The following is a 12,889-nucleotide window of genomic DNA, read 5'->3' on the forward strand; positions in this document are numbered from 1 at the left end:
AAAAGGCATGGATTTTTTTTTTTTGGGTGCATTACGGCCACCCAAGGGGAATGCACCCAGGAAATTTGAGGCATTATTAAGTGCATGTCAAATTGTGAATGAGAGACTGATGAATTGTGTACAGCCTGCACAACAAAAACAAAGCAGAGCTCATGCATTTTCATAAAACTTTAAAAAAATCATCATTAGTCACATCATGCAGCCTTAGAATGTATTAAAAAGCAAAACGTATAGCTCAACCTTTGTATCACAACTAAAGTTACATGCAGTGCATTTGGAAAGTATTCAGACCCCTTCTCTTTTTCCACATTTTGTTACATTACAGCCTTAATCTATAATTGATTGAATATTTTTTTACCCTCATCAATCTACACACAATACCCCATAAACAGCCGTTTATAAACACCAAAATGTCAAATTAAAAAAAAATAAACGGATACCTGTTATGAGACTCAAAATTGCGCTCAGGTGCATCCTGTTTCCATTGATCATCCTTGATGTTTGTACAACTTGATTGGAGTCCATTTGTGGTAAATTCAATTGATTGAACATGATTTGGAAAGGCAAACACCTGTCTATATAAGGTCCCACAGTTGATAGTGCATGTCAGGAAGGTGGCCAGGGAGGTGACCAAGAACCCAATGGTCACTCTGACAGAGCTCCAGAGGGACAACCATCTCTGCAGCACTCCACCAATCAGGCCTTTATGGTAGAGTGGCCAGACGGAAGCCACTCTTCAGTAAAAGGCACTTGACAGCCTGCTTGGAGTTTGCCAAAAGGCACCTAAAGGACTCTGACCATGAGAAACATTCTCTGGTCTGATGAAACCATGATTTAACTATTTGGCCTGAATGCCAACTGTCATGTCTGGAGGAAACCTGGCACCATCCCTATAGTGAAGCTTGGTGGTGGCAGCATCATGCTGTGGGGATGTTTTTCAGCGGCAGGGACTGGGAGACTAGTCAGTATCGAGGGAAAGATGAACAGAGCAAAGTACAAAGAGATCCTTGATGAAAACCTGTTCCAGAACACTTGGAACCTCAGACTAGGACAAATGTTCACCTTCCAACAGGACAACAAACCTAGCACACAGCCAAGACAACGCAGTAGAGGCTTCCAGATAAGTCTCTGAATGTCCTTGAGTGGCCCAGCCAGAGCCCGGACTTGAACCCGATCGAACATCTCTGGGGACACCTGAAAATAGCTGTGCAGTGACGCTCCCCATCCAACCTGACAGAGCTTGAGAGGATCTGCAGATAAGAATGGGAGAAACTCCCCAAATACAGGCGTGCCAAGCTTGTAGCGTCATACCCAAGAAGACCCGAGACTGTAATCGCTGCCAAAGGTGCTTCAACTAATTACTGAATAAAGGGTCTGAATGCTTATGTAAATGTGATATATCTGTGTTTTTTAAAAGACATTTTCAAAAAATTCTTAACCTGTTTTTGCTTTGTCATTATGGGGTATTGTGTGTAGATTGATGATGAAAAAAACGATTTAATCAATTTTAGAATAAGGCTGTAACATTGTGGAATAAGTCAAGGGGTCTGAATAATTTCTGAATGCACTGTAACTAAATTAAGCGTATAGGAGTACTTGTTTCTTTGTTAACCGCTCAACATAGAATAGCCGCATGTGCGCACTCACTCAAATCATTTGGAGAAAATATCCTTTATATTTTATTGAGCTATGTTCAATTATGTTCTTCATACTATAAAATAATGCCACGGAATTCTAAGCCAGTATTGTCTGCTAAATGAACTAGTGTAGCCCACAGCCATATGGCATAGCCAGATCCGGGCCTAACATAAGGACAACTGAGTATGCTATTCTGTTCTTCTGAGATAGGTTACATTTTCTTCATATCATGTTTCCTTAGACCGGTCTAAAATAACTAATGGATTTATTGTGATGGTGTAGGCCAGAAATATTATTTGGCCCCCGAAAGCCCCCCAAATTAATTATGAATATATTTTTTTTCGGCCCAAATGCATTGTCCCAAGAAGGAAGTCACCCTACCCAAACAATGCAAAAGTTACATTTTAACTTACTTCATGAGGAGAGAGAATGCAGGAGTAAACTAATAAAGCAGGCAGCGGAACATTTTGTGGTGCTGCTGAAACGTAAAGCTGCAACCGCAGCGCAATCAATAGGTGAACAGCGCCTGGTGCTGAAAATATAGCTAACTTGTTATGTAAGTGTTGCACAGCAACATATGGAGAAAAACTACACCAGTCGAGCAATTCATTTCAACAATCTTCATTGTAATTTGACTTTACAAACAACAAGAGGGCTTATGCCTATATAAAATAACTTAACTGGCTGAGGTAGGCTTAGACTTTGAGGCTTAACAGAATCTTTCACAAAAAGATATGGTCTAATAGAAGTGGGCTTTTTACATTTTTATTAGGCCTACTTAAAATTTGTAACTGGCCAAAACTGTAGCATACATAATAAAACGAAAATACTGTCAGCTTGAGATCTAAATATTCCTGGATAACCTTTCACAATAATGTTAGTATTTACTAAATAGTCATATAGGCTGCTAAGTTACTTACTCAATGGGAAAAGTTGCATTTCCCCTCGGACACGATCTTGTGGATGTCGGGTAAGATGGATGTGATTTTGACCTCGATTGACTTATGTGAAAGCCGGTTCCTGTCGTGAGTCTATATTGTGTTCATAGAGGAAAATGAGGACTCGCAGGTGTAAGTCGATCCAAACATTGTTAGCACATAAAATGCACGTTTCTTTATTATGCTGTATTCCTCTAAGCATGCCACCCAAAACGCACACAAGCACTCGGCACTCCTGAGCGCATCCCTGATTTGGCTCGATGTCTGGAATCAAGTCATTTCAGTTTGAATTGCGGCCTCATCCAGCGAGGGTATGGTTTTCTTCGCAAGGGAGGAGAATTCTCCTCCTGGGCGGACTGAGAGGATCACGTACAAACACTATCTTTTGGCATGATGTAGTCTTCAAATCTGGTGGAGAAGTTGTCAGCTGGTTGATGAAAATCTTCCACCTCCGTGACAATGCTGCGGCCTGGACCCTCTGCCTGTCGTTTCTTCAGTGTTCTGAAGTCAGGCCAGATGCAGTAGCCTTCCAGATGACAAGTCTGATCGAATGACTCAAGCTTCCTAGTAAGGCCTCGAGTTTTTCCACCATGTCCACAACAGTTTTCCCTCTTCCTTGCAACTACATATTTAACCTGTTTAAGTGACAGAATATTCAGCCAAAAAAGGTGTGTGTGTGTGTAGCAGTTAAGGCTTCAATGTTCCTTTGTTGGGCCTCTCTCTGAGACGGGAAGGCCACTTTGAAATTCCATGCTTAGACTCAGAATGACGTCTGAGATTTAATAATTTGCTAACAGCAACATTATCATTGCAAATAAGACACAATTGCTTGGCATTGGAAAAATATGGTAAGATGAATGCGTATCTCTCTGTACGTTCTTCCCTGAAACTTCCATTTTCATTTTCCACCTTTCTTTTGATACTTTTTGAGAGCGACATATTCTCTTGCTATCCAGCTAATTGTTCTGAAAGAATGTTGACGTTAGAAAAAGTAGTGTAGCCTACAGGTGTCTACGTAGACCTGTTTTTCCCCACCAATCAACGCACTTGGAAATAGACAAAAATAATAATTGAATAGAGACATGGTGATTTTTATGAGCTTTATCAGATCGAAATGATTATGTTATTGTCACTGAATGTATTATGTACTAATCAGATGTGTTAAATGTTGTTCAATTTGAAGTGTAGGACAATTAATTGTGGTAATATTATATACTAATTATGTTCTGGCCCGCTGACTATTAGCTCAGAAAATTGTTGGGCCAGAGGCCAAACCTAGTTGACGAACACTGGTGTAGGCTATATTACATGGATTTATTCGACTTTTTAAAATGTAATGTTCCAAAGGTCGGCATCAGGCTGTGTGTGATAGCCAGGAGATGCTAAATGTGTTTGTTAATTCATGGTAAATTACTGTGAGACCGGAAGTTATTATTATCACTGGCTGACCAAATTTCATGACCGGCACAACCCTAGGTCTGAATACTTTCTGAAAGGCACTGTATACACTGAGTGCATAAAACATTAGGAACACCTTCCTAATATTGAGTTGCACCCCCTTTTGCCCTCAGAACAGTTCAATTCGTCAGGGCAGGGACTCTACAAGGTGACGAAAGCGTTCTAATTATGCTGGCCCATGTTGACTCCAATGCTTCCCACTGTTGTCTAGTTGGCTGAATGTCCTTTGGGTGGTGGACCATTATTGATACACACGCAAAACTGTTGAGCATGAAAAACCCAGTAGCTGCAATGCTTTTAACACACTCAAACCAGAGTGCCTGGCACCTACAACCGTACCCTGTTCAAAGGCACTTAAATATGTTGTCTTGCCCATTCACTCTCTGAATGGCACACGTACACAACTCATGTCTCAAGGCTTACAAATCCCCTCCTCCCCTTCATCTACACTTATTGAAGTGGATTTAACAGGTGTCATCAATAAGGGATCACAGTTTTTACCTGGTCAATCTGTCATGGAAGAGCATGTTCCTAATGTTTTGTACACTCAGTGTATCTCTCCATTGTCCTGATCATGAGTGGTGTGTAGCAATGCCCTATGCATGTTGCCATGGTGACAGCCATGTGAGTGGAAGCTTGTCGTTTTGATATACTGCTGTCAGCAAAACGGCAGAGAAATCAATGCTGGGACATTGGCAGAGGCTGCAGGAAGCAAGAAGGGGGGAGTAGCGTTCTTTTGAATGCTACCCTCCAGTCTCCAGTGGCCATACGACTAGGCAAGGTAAAATGTATCTTCGTAGAATTGCAGTCATAGCATGTCATTTTGGTTGTAGTGATCTTCTTAATCATCTGTCTAGGTTACTGTGTGCATTTACTATGTATGAGCACTTGTGTATGTGTGTACGTGCTGAATTACGCTGGTCCTCTTTTTCCCACCCATTTGCCCCAGCCCTTTGCATTACTGGGTGTGTTTGGGCCGGCCCAGCTCTTCTCATGGTTTGTGTTGCAGTAATCAGGCGGAACTGTAAAATCATATGCGGAGTGTGCAGGTCTGCTACATTGCAATCAAGTACAGTCAAACCATCTCTCACTCTCCTCTGGACTACACTCTTTCACCATCTTCTCGGTTCATATGTGTTCTCAAGTTACTGAAAGGTTTGCTGATCCTCAGAATCACTTTGACATTGAGGTCAATCAGTAATCATTTCTAATTTTGTTGTAACTCTGTTATTTTTTTCTTTCAGGTGATAGACACCCATGTTGACCATTAAGCTGAGGGGAGTTGAAGGAATAAGAACCAACCAAAGAAAAAGGGAGAAGACATTGTGTGGAGAGGAGAAAGGGACTCGACACAACTCAACATTACGGACTTGTGACTCATCATTTTAACCAGAGAAGAAGGACTGCCACACAAATGTGGACCTCCCAAAAAGCAGTAAAATAATTTCCCCTTTCCATATAGAAGACAACAGCAATAATATCTGTGATGTCTGAAAACAAAGACATAACGAGTCGCCACCTGCGGCACAAGCTGCAAAGCCTGGGACGACGGCTGGATGAGCTTGAGGAGGCCACCAACAAGCTCCAGAAGTCTGAAGATGAGCTGCTGGATCTGCAGGACAAGATCATCCAGGCAGAGGGCAGCAACTCCTCCATGCTGGGCGATGTAGAGGCGCTGCGCAAGCGGCTGCTGAGGATTGAAGGCAAAGATGAGGAGGTGTGCAAGGCGGAGGATCTCTGCCGCACAGTGAGGGAGAAACTGGAGGAGGAAGAGAGCTTGACCAAGGACCTAAAGTCTGAGATTGAGCGCCTGCAGAGGAGGATGGCTGAGCTGGAGAAGTTGGAAGAGGCCTTCGGCAAGAGCAAGTCAGACTGTAGCCAGCTGTGCCTCAATCTCAACGAAGAGAAGAACCTGACCTGGAAGCTCTCCTCTGAGCTTGAGTCCCTCAAGGCCCGTGTGATGGAAGTGGATGCATCAGAGGTAAGGCTGGACCGGGCTGAGAAGTTCCTGGCAGGGGAGCTGGAGCAGCTCAAGGGTCTCACTCAGACTTTTGTGAGTGAGAGGAATAGGCTCCTGGAGAAGCAAAGGGAGGATGAGAAGCTTATACTAAAACTGACAGAAAAGCTGGATTGTCAGAACAGGATCGGCCGAGCAGATCCCGGCCGCACAGACTTGAGGGACCTCCGCATTGAAGATGACCTCTCATCTGGCCTGACTAGCAAGCTGGGGCGCAAGAAGAGCGTGGACTACCTGAAACTGGGTGGCGACGTTGGGCTAAGGAATAAGTCAGAAAACGAGAAGAACAGCCTTGATGGCCAGGAAGACAACAAAGTCAAGGAACTCACCCAGGAAGTTGAGAGGCTGAAGAACCGGCTGAAGCAACTGGAACTGGTGGAGGAGGATCTCAAGAACACAGAGTCAAAGAACGGAGAGCTGCAGGAGAAGTTCCAACAGGAGAGGTCCCGCAGCCGAGCCCTCAACGATCAGGTGGAGCAGCTTAGAATGCAGCTGTGCAGTGGCAGCAGTCATGGCAATGGAGGGCTTAGCAGTCCAGCAAAGGTCCTTGAGAATGGCAAGGCAGAGAATGAAGAGATCAATGTCCGGGGTGGGTTCAGGCAGGACAAGCCTAAGTACAGGAGTGCTGCAGCTGCAGAGCCAGCCGCCCCCAAGTACAAGAGACGAGAGCTGTCCCCGCAGCACAAGAGGGAGACCAAGCTGAGGAGCAAAGAGCTGAGCAACTCTGAGGAAAGTTCTCCGAAGTCTGTCAGGAGGGCACTCAGTCCTTTACACAAGAGCAGGAGGACACCAAAGACTGGAGCCTTAACTGCCTCTGACAATGTAGTGAAAGAAATAGGGAGAAGGGTGGAGGACAAAACAACAAGGGGAGGAGCCCATACTCCTGTTAGCACGTCTTTGAGTGACAGCAAGAAGGTTTCGGTTCTTAATCGCTACCCTCCAGCAGCTAATGACCAGAAGCCATGGAAGACATCTCAGAAACCAAGTGAGAGTGAAAGCAAAAAGAGCCAAGTGGATAAGTTTTCTAGATTGAATGTTGGTTGTGACAGTGAGTCAAACAATTCTGTTGTGGTGCCTGAAAGCTCAAGCAAGAGCAACACAGTCTCCCCTCCTGAAAAGGATGCTTCTGCGTCTGATCTGGTGTCTGTGGACCTGGTTCAAGAGGCTCCTCCAGTGTCAGACCTCTCACAGGCCAATGGGTCGTACACTGCCTACAAGTCCCATGTGTCCCCGCTGGTCAGTGATCATGGCTCTGAGGGTCACTCTTCAGCCTCTGAGACTGAATCCACTGGGTCCAGGCCTTCAGAGCCTGTGTCCGAGGTGGCAGCACTGAGTAGCAGAACCTCCAACCCTCCGAAGTACTCTAGATACTCTCGCCTACAAGACTCCCAGTCAGAGGGTTCCTCCACCAGGAGCTCAATTGACGAGGAGCAGAACAGGCTGTTGATGGCAGAAGGAGGATCTCTGGAGCCCACTCACACCCCAGCAGGGATAGAGGTCCGCAGGGTCTGCAGCCCACGAGAGGCCCTGAGGTCAAAGGCAGTCATCAAGCCGGCCATTGTGGAGATTGATAGGAAGGAAGTTATGATATCCGGAGTCGGGGCAGAGTTCTTGACCTCCAATGGCAAGCCCAAAATCTCCACAAAACCCGTCCTGACCACCAACAAGATGACCAGCAGCATCACTATCTACCCCAACGATCCCAGCTCTTCCAGGACCAGCAGCCGCAGCAGCAGTGTATCCAGCGAGCCACCAGTCAAGGAACGCCACACGTCCACTAGCAACATTGTCATCGGGCCCAGTGAGCACAGGGGGAGCATCTCCATCCCCTATGAGATCTCCATTCCCAAGAGTAAGATCACCCTCCGGCCATCCATGGATGGCCCGGACGAAACAGATCAACCAGGGGTTTTAGGGATGGCCCGTGCGGAGACGCACCTACGCTCCCGAAGCAGCTTCAGCCTCCAGTCACCGGAGACCATCTCAGACTTCAACAACGACACTGAGTCAGGTTTTGAGAGCAGCAGTAGCAGCACTACCACCGTCACCAGCTGGAGGAGCCAACACCACGGCCACCACACCTCCCAGGACGACGGTCTCCCCGAGATGAGAAACCTGACTGTGCGGAGCACCTGGAGGAACAGGGGGGCGGCATCCGTGGACGAGCCTGGCCAGGGAGCCAGGCTGGACGGGGTGGGCTCTGAGGATGAGGTAGAGTCGGCCACCACGTGGAGGGCGTACCGCGCCACAACTGTCCTGGACAAGGAGGAGAAGGTTAATGCCACAGGGGCCTCTACATCACGGGCAGCCAAGCCGTCGCCAGCAGAGCTGTACATGCGCAGGATTAAGAACAGTGTGGTGACCACCAGGGACATTGCAGAGCCGGTGTGCCGGAGCAAGAGCTCTCTGTCACCCTCTGAGGGAGTTATGCAGAGGAGTATCCCCCACGAGCCTGTCAGTTCTCAGGAGCTCACGCCCCGGCAGACACAACCCATGGTGAGTTTAACTTCTGTACAAACTGTCTTTGAAAAGTATTAGCAGACCTTGTGGAGGCCCCACAATTTAGTATCAAACATGAGGAAATAATTCTGCTCAGTGTTTTTAGATTTCTGTCACTTCACTAATCTGACTCAAACAAAACACCATTTGTTTAATTTCAGACTAAAAGGTGAACAGCAGATTGTTGCCAGCATTTGGCAAATAATACATACTCAGGATATTTTGTCTTTTGAAGAATGGAAAAAAGACTTCCTTCAAAATCAACAGAAGCTACTGTTCTTATACCATCTGCTTACAATAGTTCTTAAGCCTGTTGCATATCTGGTCATTGATTCTTGGCAAGGAAATGTACAGGGATACTGTATTTGGCTCTATTAATATGATAAAAATGTCCTTGAAGTGGTGCTCAGTATAAAGTAAATATTACAAATACTGAGCTATATTTATATGCTCAAAATGTTTTCTAAATTATATTCGAATAGTGAAATAATTCAATTGCTCAGAAAAAGGTTTTGTTTTACAAGTAATGCATTTTTTCCCCAAAAAATGTGGCACCCCTGTTTTCAATACCTTTCAATACTTCACATTGCGAGGTAAAGGCACTGAGCTTTTTTCTAAAATGTTTTATGAGATTGGAGAACACGTTGGGAGGGATCTTAACCTCGTCCCCGGGATTGAATTGCAGGTGCATAGAGCCTAGTAACAGTTTGGGACTATTTGGAAATTAGGGGTGGGGATTTACTGAGTGACATGCTAATCAATTCAAATTCTGAGTGAATCAAACAAATCAGGCGTGGCTCTAAATCAAGGCGGGAGAGGGTGGTCACTAGTTAACACATCCACAAAGTCATAAACCGTGTGTATTTCTACAATATCTCTTCTTAAAATCTGAATTTAAACCTAACCAAACCTTATGCCTAACCTTAAATTAAGACCAAAAAGCGTTTTGTTCTTCATTTTTTTACTTCGTGCCTCTGGAATCTGTGGAAAGCTGTGGAAACTCTGTAGGAGCGAGCCTGTGACAGTTGTATTAGATTGCAAAAATCGCCAATCACCCTAACCATATTATTTTTGCGAAGCCAAATTGATTCGGAGTTCAGGCATATAAAGTTTATTTGTGAAAACTATTTCTAAGATGCGTACTTTCAGATTTTCCAAACTCACTTCCTTTTTTAAGTCACTTTCGCTGCTTTGCTTGCTTGTGCTTTGAAGTCCACAATGTAGGGGGAAGTTCTAAGGGGTTGAGCCTGATGGTGATGAACTGAGAGGTGAGCCAATTAAAATCGGCGGCTGTTTTCGACTATCCTGCCATTTTCATATAATACAACAAATGTTAACGCCTGGAGTTTGTGAAATGGCAGTGGCACTTGGATTGGACCCAGTGCTATGGTTAGATAACATGAAAATAGAGCTCTTTGGCCATGCACAGCACTGGTGGGTTTGCCATCAAATAAGGATCCATAAGCAGAAAATAACCTCATAATAGGGATGGATGGGCATTTGAAATGATTTCCCTAATCGAATAATATATATACACTATCGGTCAAAAGTTTTAGAACACCTACTCATTCAAGGGTTTATCTTTTACTTTTTACTCTTTTCTACATTGTAGAATAATAATGAAGACATCAAAACTATGAAATAACACATATGGAATCATGTAGTAACCAAAAAGGTGTTAAACAAATCAAAATATATTTTACATTTGAGCTTCTTCAAATAGCCACCCTTTCCCTTGATAACAGCTTTGCTCACTCTTGCCATTCTCTCAACCAGCTCCATGAGGTAGTCACCTGGAATACATTTCAATTAAGAGGTGTGCCTTCTTAAAGTTAATTTGTGGAATTTCTTTCCTTAATACATTTGAGCCAATCAGTTGTGTTGTGACAAGGTAGGGGTGGTATACAGAAGGTGGCTCTATTTGGTAAAAGACCAAGTCCATATTATGACAATCACAGCTCAAATAAGCAAAGAGAAACGACACCCCATCATTACTTTAAGACATGAAGGTCAGTCAATACGAAATAACTTGAGTGCAGTCGCAAAAACCATCAAGCGCTATGATGAAATTGGCTCTCATGAGGACCACCACAGGAATGGAAGACCCAGAGTTACCTCTGCTGCAGAGGATAAGGTCATTAGAGTTACCAGCCTCAGAAATTGCAGCCCAAATAAATGCTTCAGAGTTCAAGTAACAGACACATCTCAACATCAACTGTTCAGAGGAGACTGTGTGGATCACGCCTTCATGATTGAATTGCTGCAAAGAAACCACAACTAAAGGACACCAATAAGAAGAAGAGACTTGCTTGGGCCAAGAAACACGAGCAAAGGACATTAGACCGGTGAAACTTTGTCCTTTGGTATGGTGTCCAAATGTGTGATTTTTGGTTCCACCCGCCATGTCTTTGTGAGGTGCAGAGTAGGTGAACGGATGATCTCCGCATGTGTATTTCCCACCGTAAAATAGGGAGGAGGTGTTATGGTGTGGGGGTGCTTTGCTGGTGACACTGTCTGATTTTATTTAGAATGCAATGCACACTTAACCAGCATTGCTACCACAGCATTCTGCAGCGATACGCCATCCCATCTGGTTTGGGCTTAGTGTAAGGGCTATTTTACCAAGAAGGAGAGTGATTGAGTGATGCATCAGATGACCTGGCCTCCACGATCCCCCGATCTCAACCCAATTGAGGTGGTTTGGGATGAGTTGGACCGCAGAGTGACGGAAAAGCAGCCAACAGGTGCTCAGCATATGTGGGAACTCCTTCAAGACTGTTGGAAAAGCATACCAGGTGCAGCTGATTTCTGAGAATCCCAAGCATGTACAAAGCTGTCATCAAGGCAAAGGGTGGCTATTTGAAGAATCTCAAATATAAAATATATTTTGATTTGTTAAACACTTTTTTTGGTTACTATATGATTCCATATGTGTTATTTCATAGTTTTGATGTCTTCACTATTATTCTACAACGTAGACATTTTTTTTAAATAAAGAAAAACCCTTGAATGAGTAGGTGTTCTAAAACTTTAGACAGGTAAAAAGACCAAGTAAAAGTTAGGATCAGCACGTAGAGTGTGTGTGTGTGTGTGTGTGTGAGTGTGATATATATATATATATACTGCTAAAAAAAATAAAGGGAACACTAAAATAACACATCCTAGATCTGAATGAATGAAATAATCTTATTAAATACTGAGGCTCAGTAGTGTGTGTGGCCTCCACGTGCCTGTATGACCTCCTTACAACGCCTGGGCATGTTCCTGATGAGGTGGCGGATGGTCTCCTGAGGGATCTCCTCCAAGACCTGGACTAAAGCATCCGCCAACTCCTGGACAGTCTGTGGTGCAATGTGGCGTTGGTGGATGGAGCGAGACATGATGTCCCAGATGTGCTCAATTGGATTCAGGTCTGGGGAACAGGCGGGCCAGTCCATAGCATCAATGCCTTCCTCATGCAGGAACTGCTGACACACTCCAGCCACATGAGGTCTAACATTGTCTTGCATTAGGAGGAACCCAGGGCCAACCACACCAGCATATGGTCTCACAAGGGGTCTGAGGATCTCATCTCGGTACCTAATGGCAGTCAGGCTACCTCTGGCGAGCACATGGAGGGCTGTGCGGCCCCCCAAAGAAATGCCACCCCACACCATGACTGACCCACCTCCAAACCGGTCATGCTGGAGGATGTTGCAGGCAGCAGAACGTTCTCCACGGCGTCTCCAGACTCTGTCACGTCTGTCACATGTGCTCAGTGTGAACCTGCTTTCATCTGTGAAGAGCACAGGGCGCCAGTGGCGAATTTGCCAATCTTGGTGTTCTCTGGCAAATGCCAAACGTCCTGCACGGTGTTGGGCTGTAAGCACAACCCCCACCTGTGGATGTCGGGCCATCATACCACCCTCATGGAGTCTGTTTCTGACCGTTTGAGCAGACACATGCACATTTGTGGCCTGCTGGAGGTCATTTTGCAGGGCTCTGGCAGTGCTCCTCCTGCTCCTCCTTGCACAAAGGCGGAGGTAGCGGTCCTACTGCTGGGTTGTTGCCCTCCTACGGCCTCCTCCACGTCTCCTGATGTACTGGCCTGTCTCCTGGTAGCGCCTCCATGCTTTGGACACTACGCTGACAGACACAGCAAACCTTCTTGCTACAGCTCGCATTGATGTGCCATCCTGGATGAGCTGCACTACCTGAGACACTTGTGTGGGTTGTAGACTCCGTCTCATGCTACCACTAGAGTGAAAGCACCGCCAGCATTCAAAAGTGACCAAAAAATCTGCCAGGAAGCATAGGAACTGAGAAGTGGTCTGTGGTCACCACCTGCAGATCCACTCCT

General features: G+C 45.2%; 1 protein-coding gene across 2 annotated transcripts in view; it reads left to right on the top strand.

Annotated features, from left to right (window-relative positions):
- Positions 1-12,889, top strand: part of luzp1 (leucine zipper protein 1) — a 91,883-nt gene that overhangs the window by 63,479 nt on the left and 15,515 nt on the right. For both annotated transcript variants that reach the window (XM_045723363.1, XM_014210121.2), the window contains exon 3: positions 5,279-8,547. In XM_045723363.1, coding sequence (XP_045579319.1) covers positions 5,521-8,547 — 3,027 coding nt within the window. In that variant the 5' untranslated portion in view covers positions 5,279-5,520. The remainder of the gene's footprint in view (positions 1-5,278; positions 8,548-12,889) is intronic.

The sequence above is a fragment of the Salmo salar genome, chromosome ssa09, assembly GCF_905237065.1.
Source record: "Salmo salar chromosome ssa09, Ssal_v3.1, whole genome shotgun sequence".
NCBI lineage: Eukaryota > Metazoa > Chordata > Actinopteri > Salmoniformes > Salmonidae > Salmo > Salmo salar.